Genomic DNA, 12,571 nt, shown 5'->3' on the forward strand with positions numbered 1-12,571 from the left:
GTGACAACGTGGGATCCGGTGTGGCAGAGTCAGAGAGAGTTCCCAGGGGAGGAGACAAGGGCCCCAGGATGGCAGCTGGGCTGCAGGCCTGGGAGCTCCCAGGCCACTAGGACTTGGGGACAGAGGCTCTGGGAAGAGATACTTCAATGATGGGATGTGTTTGGGGGTAAACTCAAGGAGAAGCCTTCCTCTTCTGGCAGAGAAGTTGGGGCTGGATTAGTAACAAAGACACAGAAAACATGCAGATGAAAAAAAGAACAACTATTAATTCCAAGGAAACAAAGTTATCAGAAGAAAAGAAATACATACAATCAGCTCTGAATATCTATAGGTCCTGATAATATAAACACTGAGTATTTAAAAGGTGATTCAGGGAGGATGGGGGGAAATGTTGTGAGTGACAGAGCCGGGGTAGCAACGAGAGAGCTCAATTCTCCTTTTCTGTATGAGGAAGGCACAGCTAATGTATGAAGTGTTTTTAAAAAGGAAAGAAACTGCAGTATATCCACATTGTTTGGAAAAGCGGAGGCGATTAGCACTCACCAGGTGAAAGGACAGAAGGCTGAGGACCCTGGAGTGGGCCGGAGTGGGGCAAGGCTTCCTCTTTCCATTGTGACCATTTGTGAACTACCAGCATTTGACTTTTTAGACTATGCATAACTTCTATGAAGATGAAAACTAAATTAAAACAAACAAAGCACAAGGAAACAGAAAGTCTGGCCGCCCAGGCCCCATTCCTGCAGGCAACAGTTAGCTGGAGCTGAGTGGGGACCCTCGGGAGCGGGGTACACACCCCAGTTCTCCGCACACAGCCCCCTCACTCATTTACGAGTCCTGCGTGGTCCCTGGTGGCACTTGATGTCAGTCCAGGTTCTGAATCCACAGACACCCACCCACTCATGCACACATTTGTCCATCATTCAGACATTTACAGAATGCCCCCTTAGTGGCAGCACTCAGACAGCAATGCACGTCACTGCTGCCAGGTCAACAGGGGTGGGGGGTCGCCACACTGTCCGGTCAGTGCCCCAGGAGAAAAGCACCAAACCTAGTCAGGACAGGCTTCCTGGAGGAAGCGGCTGGACAGCAAAGCCGAAGACAAGCACGACTGCAGGTGTGCGTGTGGGGAAGGCAAGTGCGGACACCTACTTTTGGCAGCTTCCAGGTCCCAGACGCGGATGGAGCCCGACTGGGAACCGGCCACAATGAGCTCCTCAGGGGTGTTGAGACGTACGCTCTCCACTGGGGACGTGTGACCCGTCAGGCTCTGTGAAGAGAGGGTGGCAGCTTCAGCACTCTGCGTGAACAGACCCCCAGCTACGGCCCTAAAATCTGGATCCCTGGGAGGCACGTCAAGCAGGGATGCTGTGCTAGACCGAGCCACCCCCAGGCCTCTCGGCTCCCAGGGCTAAAAGTGGGCCAGACCCCAGTCGTGCTCTTGACATGAACATCACCTGCAGAAGTGGCCCTGGGCCCCTCGGAGGGGGGCAGCTGACCTTTTAGTCCCAAGTCCAAAGCATCGCCCACCTGGGCTGTGCTCCCATCTCCACTCTCCGCCCGGCCCAGCCCTCAGGAGGGGAAACCACGGCAGAACTGAGGCCTGGCTCGTCAGCGGCACACACCTCGCCCCTCTGGAACGCGCGGATCCCCAGAGGTGGCCCCCTCTGGAGGACCCAGCCACGTTCTCAGGCAGGGGCTCTGGAACCCAGGGGACCTGGGAGTGACTCTGCTGGGAGACACAGAGGCTCCCCCCAATTCAGACCAGGCCAGAGCTGGGCAGGGCTGAGCCCAGGGATGGGGGTGGGAGGTGCTGGCACTTCCAGCTTTCTGGAGAGGAGGCTGGAATCTGAAATTCGTGGTGTCTGTCACTCCCCGTACAGCACTGGCCACCGAATGCCCAGTGGTGATGCCATCAGCGTTTGCTAAGACCATGTTCCCATGGGAACTGGGGACAGTAGGGGAAAACTGCTCCTCAGCAGAACTACCCAAAGGCCAGACAGTTACAAGCAGCTTGCCCGACTCCCCAGTATCACCAGCAGGAGTATAAATGGGTAGAAACTCCATGGAGGGCAATTAGGCAAAAATCTATCCACAATTAGAAATGCACATTCCCTGCACACCAGGCACTCCACCTTGGGGCTTACCCCACACACACTCAACACACGTGAAACAACACAGACCCAAGGTCATTCTTTGCCGTGAATCTGACAAGAGACTGGAAACAATATATATGCCCATCACAGGAAACTGATTAGATAAGCTGAGGCCACCCACGCAATGGAATAGCATTCAGCTACAAGGATGAACGAGGCACCCTCTGAATATGAGAAAGACTAATCTCCATGATGCTCTCAGGTGAGAAAAGGTGGAGGACAGTATATGTCGCTTGATAGCATTTGTGCAAACTAAGAAGGGGAAGGGGACCAGGCATACACATTTGCTTGCAAATGTATAAAACAATCCTGGAAGGACACAGAGGCATTGGGAGCCGCGGTTGTCTCCAGGGAGGGATGTGTGGGTCAGGGAGCTATACAAGTTCACTCATAGTCAAAAACACACAGAAATGCAAAGACTGCCTGCAGAGGTGGTAGCGTGCGTATACACCTGAGGTGAGAAAGAACCTGGTGAGTCTGAGGCACTGAGAGGCCTGCTCTGTGGCGAGTGAGGGGATGAGGCCTGCTGGTGGCCTGCGAGCTACACCTGGTGTAAGCGGCTTAGTCTAGAGGAGAGACCCCACGCTGTCCACTGTGCTGTTCTGAGGGCGAGAGCATGGAGGTCACTTCATGTCCATTTTTTGTCAGCCTCTGTTGATTCTTTTTCAATTGGTGTATGTTACTTTGCCATTTCAGAGAGGGGAAACACATTTGAACCCCCAAAGCAAAGTGAAGCAAAACACTTTCAGTTCTGTCCTTAACCTTGGCCGTGGTTCGGGTCAGATCTCAACTGTCCACTGGACCTCACAAGAACACTAAGCTGATTAAGTTTCTACTAATAAATATCACCGCCCGGGATTTCCCTGGTTGCCGCAGTGGATAAGACTCTGCACTCCTGCACTCCCAATGCAGGGGGCCGGGGTTCGATCCCTGGTCGGGGAACTAGATCCCACATGCATGCCACAACTAAGGAGCCTGCGTGCCACCACTAAGGAGCTGCAACTAAGGAGCCTGCGTGCTGCAACGAAGGAGCCGACAGGCCGCAACTACGAAGCCCAACTGCTGCAGCTAAGACCCCGTGCAACCAAATAAATAAATAAATAAATAAATAAATATCACCTCCCGTAAATAAATAAATAAATAAATATCACCTCCCGCCGCTTTTTATCTTTATCTTTACTTGGCAAAGAGTCAAAAGACTGATACTGCCCTGTGCTGCAACATTGTGGCGGGAGAGGGCAGGCTTCTGTGCTGCCGGTGAGAATGTAAATTGATTTCCAGAGGACAGTTTGGCAATATGTTTTGAAAGCTTTTTAAAACATGCCACAGGGGGCTTCCCTGGTGGTGCAGTGGTTGAGAGTCCGTCTGCCAGTGCAGGGGACAGGGGTTCGAGCCCTGGTCCAGGAAGATCCCACAGGCCGCGGAGCAACTAAGCCCGTGTGCCACGACTGCTGAGCCTGCGCTCTGGGGCCCACGTGCCACAACTGCTGAGCCCGTGTGCCTAGAGCCCGTGCTCCGCAGCAAGAGAGGTCACCGCGGTGAGAGGCTTGTGCACCGCAGCGAGGAGTAGCCCCCGCTCGACGCAACTAGAGAAAGCCCGCGAGCAGCCATGAAGACCCAACACAGCCAAAAATAAATAAATAAAATAAATTTACAAAAAAAAACATGCCACACCCACAGATTCAATGTGAAGGTCGCAGATCTGCTCAAAGATTTAGGGAGAGGAAGATGCTCCCCACTGCGGCTGAGCAGAGCCAAAAACCCGGCAATGACTTCCACGCTGTGAACCAGGCGTGGCCAAGCTCATCCCTGCGATGAAATACTGCGAGGCTTTTAGAAATCATGTCGTAAAAGGATATTGGTGGACACAGGAAAATGCTGACGATGTTGTTATTTTTAAAAAAAAACCAGGCTACAGAAGAGTAAGATAGTGTTCTGGAAACATACTGTTATACGTTTCTGTGTGTGTACACGCAGGCATGTTTGCATGTGTGCGTGTGTACATACAGGCACAAGTCTGCACACACATGCATGCGTACCTAGAAGGGCACAGACCAAAATACCAAATGTAATGGTCTTTGGATAATCAAACTATATGTGATTCATTTTCGTTATTTTTTTCCCTCCTTTACACCTTCCTGTTTTGGAAAACAGTTTTTGGCATTGAATATAGTTGTGTACAGGGAGAGAGTGCCACTGAAATGGAGAAGGACCCTATGGGGCCTTCCTAGGACAGACACACCTCCCCGCATGTCCTCTGTCTGCCTTTTGTCTGTAGAGAAACTTCTGTCAAAGAATAAATTTAATCAGAGAAGTGAGGAAAATGCAGAAGCATCAAAGGAAAGCAGTCAAACAAGACCAAATAATAATAGCTTAGTCATTAAACAAAGTCAAGGACCTTCAGTTCCTCTTCAAGGGCTATGGATAATAATCTGAACCATATCTTTTGAGCTGTGATACTGAAATTCCCACCAGGTGGAAGAAGTTGACCACATGACGACCAGATTATAGCCATGACCAAGAACTGCTGCTTCCAAGAACTGGCCTCAAAGAAATGGGGACAAACAGACCCCGGTACTAAAGATGCTGATCAGACCACTGCATGACCAATTTCAAGATGACTGTCAGAGCTGGCTGTGCTGCTCTGCAATGGCACCCTCCCAGCACCTACATACCCCTGAAACTCTCCTTTAAAAGTTCTTGCCCTCTGATCAACGGGGGGGAGTTGGCCACTGGATACGTGTCTGCCTTCCCCCCAGTTGCCGGCCTCCTGAACAAAGCAACCTTACCTTTCAACCAACACTTGCCTCTCGAGTATTGGCTTCCAAGCTGCAAGCAGCCAGACCTAAGTTCGGTAACACTGTTAAAGAACCAGTCCTCTAATCAGCTCCAACCAGGGGCGCTCAGATCCTTTTTGTGGAATGAGGTGGGGAATGAATCAAAACAGCCGCACGTGTAACTGACAGGCAAGCGGATAGGCCAGTGGGCAGGCGAGGCTCAAATTCGGGTCTGTGGGATTATTTTAGCATTCTCACACAGGCTCCCCAGAGTTCTGTCCCATGGCCAGGTGACCCCCCCTCCCCGCATTCCTGAGGACGGGTCACTGTCCCAGCCATCAGGGTTGTCCTGGGCCTTCCTGAGCGGACGGCTGGGGAAGGCACTGATGTGCTGGGTTCCTGCAAAGCTGCCCACTCCCAGCCCCCAACCCTGGCCTGCCCACCCACCCCTCCCCAGCCCTGCCTGCCGGCCGAGCCTCACCATGATGCAGTTGGGCTTGTTGATGGACCACAGGTTGACACGGCAGTCATCCCCACCTGTGGCCAGCAGCCGGCCTGAGGCTTTGCCCAGCACCAGCGAGGACACGTTGCTGGCGTGGGCCACGATCTCCTCTATACAGGAAAGAGCAGAGGGACAAGGCAGTCAGGGGCCTGACAGGCCACATGGAGGAGGGCTAGGCCTTGCCCTGCTCGGCCACCAGCCCTGGCACCCGAAGCCCAGCGGGAGGGCTCTGCCCCCTGCGGCTCCCCTTTGGTGCCCAGACACCCGCCATGAGCCGTGGGACGAGGCAGAGTTTGGGCCTGAGACAGAAATGACTATTTCTCAACTTCAGTCATTCCCATCCTTCCCTTAGGCCTCATGATTTTTTTCATTCTTCTGTATACCCACGGGTACGGCTATTGACTTACTATGCTCAATTTTTAAAACTGACTTGCTATTTTTATTTAGCTGTGTCGTTTAAGTAATGATATGCATGAAATTATAAGCTTGATATGTTCATTCTATTTTTTCTATGATACAAAAAGAAAAATGAAAACAATTATTAAAATAAAAAATATTGACCCATGTACCACCTAAGCGCCTCTCAGCCACCGCGTGGTGTTCCTGCTTTGGGGAACACACTTTCAGAACCGTGCATGTCAACCGCAGACGAGCCATCCCCAGGTGAGCTCAGCCAGGGCTTCAGCCCGCAGCTTCAGAATCACGGGCTGGGCTCTGGTCTGGGCTCTGCTATTGCAGGCTGTGGCCTTAGACAAGTCGCTCACCCTCTCTGAGTGCTGGGTTCCTCGTCGGGTAAATGGGGATAATAACAGTGCTTGGCTCACTGGGCTACTGAGGGTTCAGTGAGGACATGCCTGTGGGCTGCTGCGAGGGGCTGAGTGCTCGCGGCTGCTCGGCAGGCCGAGGACCAGACGCCATGGAGAGCGGGCACTGGGGCCCAGGAGGGCATAGGAGGGTGGGCTGGGTGAGGAGGGAGCAGGACGCAGCCGCCTGAGGGGTCTAGGTATGAGGGCCGACTGGACAGAGCGGGAGGCAAGGTCACTGTGGGCAGCCACGAGGGCCCCTGGCTTGGACTTGGGGGGGGGGGCAGCAGACGCATGTCTCAGGGGACATTGCCAGGGCCCCCAGGGAACAAAACATGGGCAAGGAACCAAGAGGCAGCCCAGGCCTCCGAGCCAGGGCCTGAGTAGCTCCTCCTGAGAACGCAGAGGGAAGAAACAGGTCTCCACACACAGAGGAGGAAAAACCCCAACGCGCTGACGCCCTGAGGCAGCTGCGAGGCCGGCGTGGGTGCCTCTGAGGGAGAGGCCGCTGTGGCTGCCCTGCAGAGGCCCCTCCTGGACACCTGCTCTGGCCTCCACCCTGCCTGGGGGTCTCTGTGGTGCCCGCTTCAGACGGCAGGAAGGCTGGGAAGCTGGGCCCAGGAGGGATGTTTGCCAGGTGGCGTGGCTCACAGGGGCTGTCAGAGCTGCCCAGGGGGCCAGGCTCCAGGCTCGACCTCACAGACAACACCCCACCTCAAGGCCCGGCTAGGCCAGCCCCAGCAGGGCGAGAGCTCCCAGCAGGCCCAGACCTGAGCCAGGGCCCTGGGGACCCCACCACTGGATTCGAGGAAGCTGGGCCTCTCTCTGGTCCGCACCTCAGCCAAGGAGCCTTCTGTCCTCTGCACACTGTAGGGACAGATGCCTGGATGCTCTGGGGCTCTGGTCACGGACACTTACATGTTCAAGAGCTTCTGCTGGGCCAAACTGACGGCCCAACCCAGCTAGAGGGCAAACCACCTTCCCCCTGAGCACTCTGATCCCCAGCCTGGGGTCCTCTCCCCTTCCCTGAAGACACTCCCCGCATGCGCTGCCCTCTGTGTGTGACCCACCTAGAGGCCTGACTGCCCACCCCAGCTCTCACCCTTCCCAGGGAAAGTCCTGGCTGGCCCCCACTGCACTGGGCCTCCTGGACGCACTGCCACCCCTCTCTATACCTCAGGACTACTGCCCCCAGAGACAGCCATTAATGCATGATATAAATGTTTCCTGGGTACCTGCTCTAGGCCGGGCGCTAAGAGACAGTGGGGAGGGATAGTGATAAGTTTCTTGTCTTCACACTCCAGCCTGATCACATGGTCCCTGATACAGGACATCCAGCCTGCAGAACCACAGACTTTAGGGTGAGAAGAATTTGAAGGTTGGGCCCTTCTAGAAGGGCTCAGACCACCCGCCTGCAAGCAGCCTGAGCAGGGGACTGATTGGAGCCCCTGGAGGGACCAGGGGGTGGGGTGGGGAAAGGGGGGCACACCTCAAGCACCAGGCAGAGGCCTCGGCATAGGGCACTGGCCCAAGAGCTCCCACTCTGGCCTGAAGGACAGCATCCAGCAATGGCCCAGGCCTGGGTACTGAACTTAAATGTACAAACAAATAAAAACAAACAAAAATCCTCACAGCAGGCCAGGTTGATGGCTGCTGCTCTACCCTGTGGCACAGGCCCATGCTAGTTTCCCAAGCTCAGGTGGCACAACCTGGACCCCACATCCCAGCCAGAGCTGGGGGAACACTGCATTCTGGCCAGAGGCACTGCGCACCTGCACCCCAAACAGAAGATGCAAAGAACTAGGTTTCAATGACCTCACGCTGGCCAAGCACGTTCTGATCCTCCCCAGACTCTAGAGCCACAAGGAGCCAGAGGTCATTTGGGCTTGGGCTCTCAGACAGTTTATATCCATGGAAACTGCTGTGCACATGAAATTGTCAGCAGATGCCCAATATGCCTGATCACATCACCTCCCACTTGAATGCTTTGAGGGCTTGGCCTTGCCCTTCAGATAAAGCCGAAACCTCAGAAGGGCTGGGGTCCTGTAGACACATGTCCTCACCAGCCTATGTGACACCACATTCTCCCCACTGCTGTGCTGCAGCCCATGGCCTCTTCTGAGGCCTTCCAATGCACCAAGCTTCCTGCCTCAGGGCCTTTGCACATGCTGTTTAGGCAGCCTACAGCACTCCCCTACCCCCACCCCTCATCACCTAGTTAACTGATTCAAAGCACAACTGTTAACTGTTCCAGCTTGGAATTGGGTTCCAAGGAGAGATGGGTCAGTGTGATTATCTGATTCCTGCCTGTTGCCCTCCCCAGGCTCTGAGCCCCGCTGCATAGGGACGTTGTCTATTCTGTCCCCCACTGTCTCCCCAGTGCCTGGTTCTTTCCTGGTTTCTCAGGAAAAACAGCTGTTGAAGGTATACATTCATAACCCCAATAAATACAAAGCCACTCTGTCCAAAGTATACCCTCCTTGGGAGCCCATAACAGGATTCTCCCAGAACCCTAGGGCTGAGGAACAATTTGAAAATGGTCCAAACCTCTCATTTACAAATGAGGACGCTGAGGCCCAGCAAAGAGTTTTGCCCAGATTCTCACAGTTAAAAAAGTGAAGAAGCCTTGCCCCAGCTTCTGAAAACAGCCCAGGGACAGCGCATAGCAGAAGGTGGCCAGTTCGGACACACCAGATCTATGCCACCCAGTTATTACAGGCGGGGTACAGCCCACAGAAGCGCCAACGTGTAGAGCAACAGGTCTCAAAATATGATCTGGAGAACACTGGGATCCTCACGATCCTTTTGGGGGTCCAAGAGGACAAAACTACTTTTATCATAACACTAAGATGGAATTTGACTTCTATACTCTCATTTGCTCACAAGAATATGGTGGAGTTTTCCAGGAGATATATGACATGTGAGGACATCATCACTAACGGCGTGTTTCTGCATTCTTGTGTTTTAAAATGTCTCAGTATTAATTTCTAACACGGTAAATATTGATAGATGTGACTCCCATAAACAAAAACTCTTTGGGGTCCTCAATAATTTTTAAGAGTATAAAGGTGTCCTAAGACAAAAGAGTTTAGAGCTGTCAGTATAGAGTAACGGTGGGGGTGGGTGGTGCCCGGGCTCAGGTACATTCCAGAGGCTATCAGCATCCCTCTGCCTACCCTCTCACCCCAGCCCCCAGCCCAAGATGCCCTCATCTGACGGGGGAGCTTGACTTGTGAGACGTCTGAAAACGCCAAGAACATCTTTCAGGATTTCTTGCCCCATTCCGCCTGCCAGCCTAACTGGAAATCCTGCTAAGTGCTTCATTATGTTCATTTTCTCACTTGAATCTCACAGCAACTCTAGAATGGAGGCGTGATTATCTCCTTGCACAGACAGGAAACTAAGCCTCAGACAGGTAAATCACCCGGCCAATGTCATCCAGCTACAAAATGCCAAAGGCATGATTTGCATCTTGGTCTACTTTACTCCAAAGCCTGGAGTCTCCCCCTGTGCCAAGAACTGGAGACACAGTTGGGGGTTCAGGCCACCCAGCAACAAACAGCTATCAGGGTAAATGGGGTGAGAAAGAAAACCACTTACGTAGCTTCCAGGCCGTCTTGGTGACCACAGGGGTGGCCATCCTTCAGCTGGCTGGCACCTGAAGTTCCACCCACAATAGACTGTGCTTTCCTTGTGGGGTGGGGGTGGATCCCCCCCCAGATCCGCCAATCAAGTTGGCAGGGAGTTTCCACACATCCAGGCAGAGGGAATGCTTCGTCTCCCAGCCCCGGACCACCTCGTCGTTTTAAATCATCCACAGCAGCAGCCCGTGCGTGACTGTTGGGATCCTGGGTCATGGAATGTCAGGCTTGAGCCATCCCAGCTCAACACTGGGCTGGAACACAAACAGAGGTGATGGCTTGTTAGCAAATACCCAGGGGGAGCTCAGGGGTCCCTGGGTTTGCAGACCTGCAGATGCAGCTCCCTGGATGACCAAGGCCACTTGATAAAGACAAACACCCACCAAAACCACCAGAGCCAAGAGATGCACTGCAAACTGGGTTTGAGAATCTGGAGAGGGGGTACCTCAGGCAGGGTGACTTGGAACACAGGGAAAAAGAAGGTCCTCCCAGAGGCCAGGATGATGGGAGAAGGCTCTGTTCCAGGAAGCTGGCTGCCTGAAATGCAGCAGCTGCGGTGGGGCGGGGAAGACCACATGTCTGCAGTTCGGATAGATTGCTGGGAGTTACTGTTTCTCTGACGTATGGGAAGGGGGCGGAGTCAGAGGCTAAGTTTAGGGGCCCATCAGAGGCACCCTAGAGATAGTCATTGAAGTCTTCTCTGGGGACAGTCTCAAAGAGGGCCCTAGGGGTCCAGTTCGTATCAAGGGAACTACACCGGGTCCCTGCAATTCCCAAGGACAGTGCTGGGAACTAGGCCTTCAGTCTGGTCGTGAGTCGGTATGACTCTTCAACTCTAAAAGGCGACCTCATGGAGCCTCCTATCCCCTTCCTCCAAGCCTCCCTCCCACGAACCCTATCCTCGCCCTCCCCTTTCTCCTGGGTTCCCCAGTTCTGCCTCTCTAGTCCTCCATTCACTCCTCCTTCTCCCTGCCGCCTGTGTCCCCCATGCGTGCACATCCTGTCTCCTGGGCTCCCTAACTTGGCCCCTGCCTCGCCAGACCCTCTTTTCTCCCCTTCCCCTGCGCTAACAGTATCCCCATTCATTCACTCTCTTGATTCTTGTGTCCCTATTCATCACCCCTCCTCCTGCTAGACCCCCGGCTCTGCTTCCGGCCTCCCTGGTTTTTCCCCTCCGGCCTCCGCGCCGGTCCCACCCCTCCCGAAGCTGGGGCTGGTCCCTCGGCCTCGCCTAATCCTCCCATTCCTCTCAACTTACGGGGCACAGGCTGCAGCCTCCCTCCGCCCAGAGCCCTCTCCGCCGCAGCCTGTCCTGGCCCCGCCTGGCTCGGCCCAGCCCGGGGCTCATCCTCCCCTCGCCTCCTCGCCCCCTCGACCCCGCGTCCACCCCACCTGCAGCTGCGGCTCGGGAGGCCGAGGCTCCGCTCCAGGCGCGACCCCCACTTGCCTCCATCCCCTGGCCTGATTGGCCGCTGCTTGACAACCGACCCTCACAACAAAACCTCCGGCTCAGAGCCTCGCCTTCCTCACCTCCCGCACCAATCAGCCGCCGCGAGCGCCCCACCCGCCTCCGGGTTTGACCAATAGAAGCAGGCGCTTCTGCCGCTTTTCCTAAGTACCCGCCCCCTTTTCCTGAATTGGACTAATCACGAGGAAGGAGCGTTCAAGAGCCGCCCCTCGGCCTCTAACGAACCAATGCGAGCTGCCGTGTCCTTGATCCCGCCTCCGCCTCGAGGTTTCCCTGTCCTCCCCTTTCCATCTCTTCCACGAACCTAGTTTGCATTTTCAAAATTTGAGACGCCCTCCAAGGGCTGCTGCGCCAATCCCTTTAGCAACCGTCTCGGGTTGACCAATCAGCGTCCGCATTATTGGAAAACCAATTCCAGGATAGCCAATGGGAAGGGGACGTCGGGAGCAGCGTGACGCCTCGGACCTTCCATCTTGGATTGGAGCGAAGTGGGGACGAGGCCTTAGTCAGCACTTTGCGGTAATTCCTATTTCTTACCTTTGCTCAGGGGCGGTGTTTCCGTGCTCTGAAGACTTTGCCTCCCCTCCCTGGCTCGGACGCCGGCTTGAGTCCCCCATAGGAGGCGTAGAGGGAAACGGAGTCTGACTCCGGGTCCGAGTCAGTCGTGGAGCCCTGGAGGGAAGCCCCTACGGCCTCGGCCTCAATGAATGGATGAGTCGGCTGAACCCTTAGGCGGACCACCAACCTGGAACCCGAGAAAGGCCGACTTCGTTTGGGACTCGTGGGTGGAGTGGGCTGAGGGAAGGGTCGTGATCCGCCGTGAACTGGGGCCGCTACCCACGGAAGTCAGAGGAACAGAGGCAGGGGTCACAAAAATGTCTTGGGAGGGAGCCACTGGAACCACGTTTAGAGGGATATCATGCCCATGAGGTCAGAGCTGGGGTTAAGACTTAGACAGCCACGTACTCTGGACAAGGTGTATTTTCAGAGCTTCCAGTTTCTTGTCTGCAAAATGAGGGTCATCGCATACCCACCACCCCACCACCACTAGGGTGGCCCAGCTCACAAAGTGGGAATGGCAAGCCCAAGGTGTGTGCCCCAGAACTTGGCGTCTTGATGCTAGACTGCAAGGGACTGGATCCCGGCGCCTCTTCTTATCAGCCACTAATTAGCCATCTGTGAAATGGGGATGGCATTGCTGTATTAAATAAGACTTGTAAAGGTGGT

The 12,571-nt window shown here is 54.6% G+C and overlaps 1 protein-coding gene across 5 annotated transcripts in view; it reads right to left on the minus strand.

Annotated features, from left to right (window-relative positions):
* The window catches only part of KATNB1 (katanin regulatory subunit B1), a 41,111-nt gene extending 29,703 nt beyond the window's left edge, over positions 1–11,408 (minus strand). The window contains exons 1-5 of one of the 5 annotated variants that reach the window (XM_068527349.1): positions 11,324–11,408; positions 9,836–10,130; positions 5,412–5,542; positions 1,150–1,267; positions 544–678 (exon numbers count right to left, since the gene is read on the minus strand). In XM_068527349.1, coding sequence (XP_068383450.1) covers positions 544–678; positions 1,150–1,267; positions 5,412–5,542; positions 9,836–9,875 — 424 coding nt within the window. In that variant the 5' untranslated portion in view covers positions 9,876–10,130; positions 11,324–11,408. Of the gene's footprint in view, positions 1–543; positions 679–1,149; positions 1,268–5,411; positions 5,543–9,835; positions 10,131–10,321; positions 10,391–11,134; positions 11,208–11,268 lie in introns of those variants that run through there. The other 4 variants (XM_068527348.1, XM_068527350.1, XM_068527351.1 and 1 more) reach the window with 4 other exon arrangements.
* Between the last annotated feature and the right edge of the window lie 1,163 nt (positions 11,409–12,571).

Source organism: Eschrichtius robustus, chromosome 19 (genome assembly GCF_028021215.1).
Source record: "Eschrichtius robustus isolate mEscRob2 chromosome 19, mEscRob2.pri, whole genome shotgun sequence".
Taxonomy (NCBI): Eukaryota; Metazoa; Chordata; class Mammalia; order Artiodactyla; family Eschrichtiidae; genus Eschrichtius; species Eschrichtius robustus.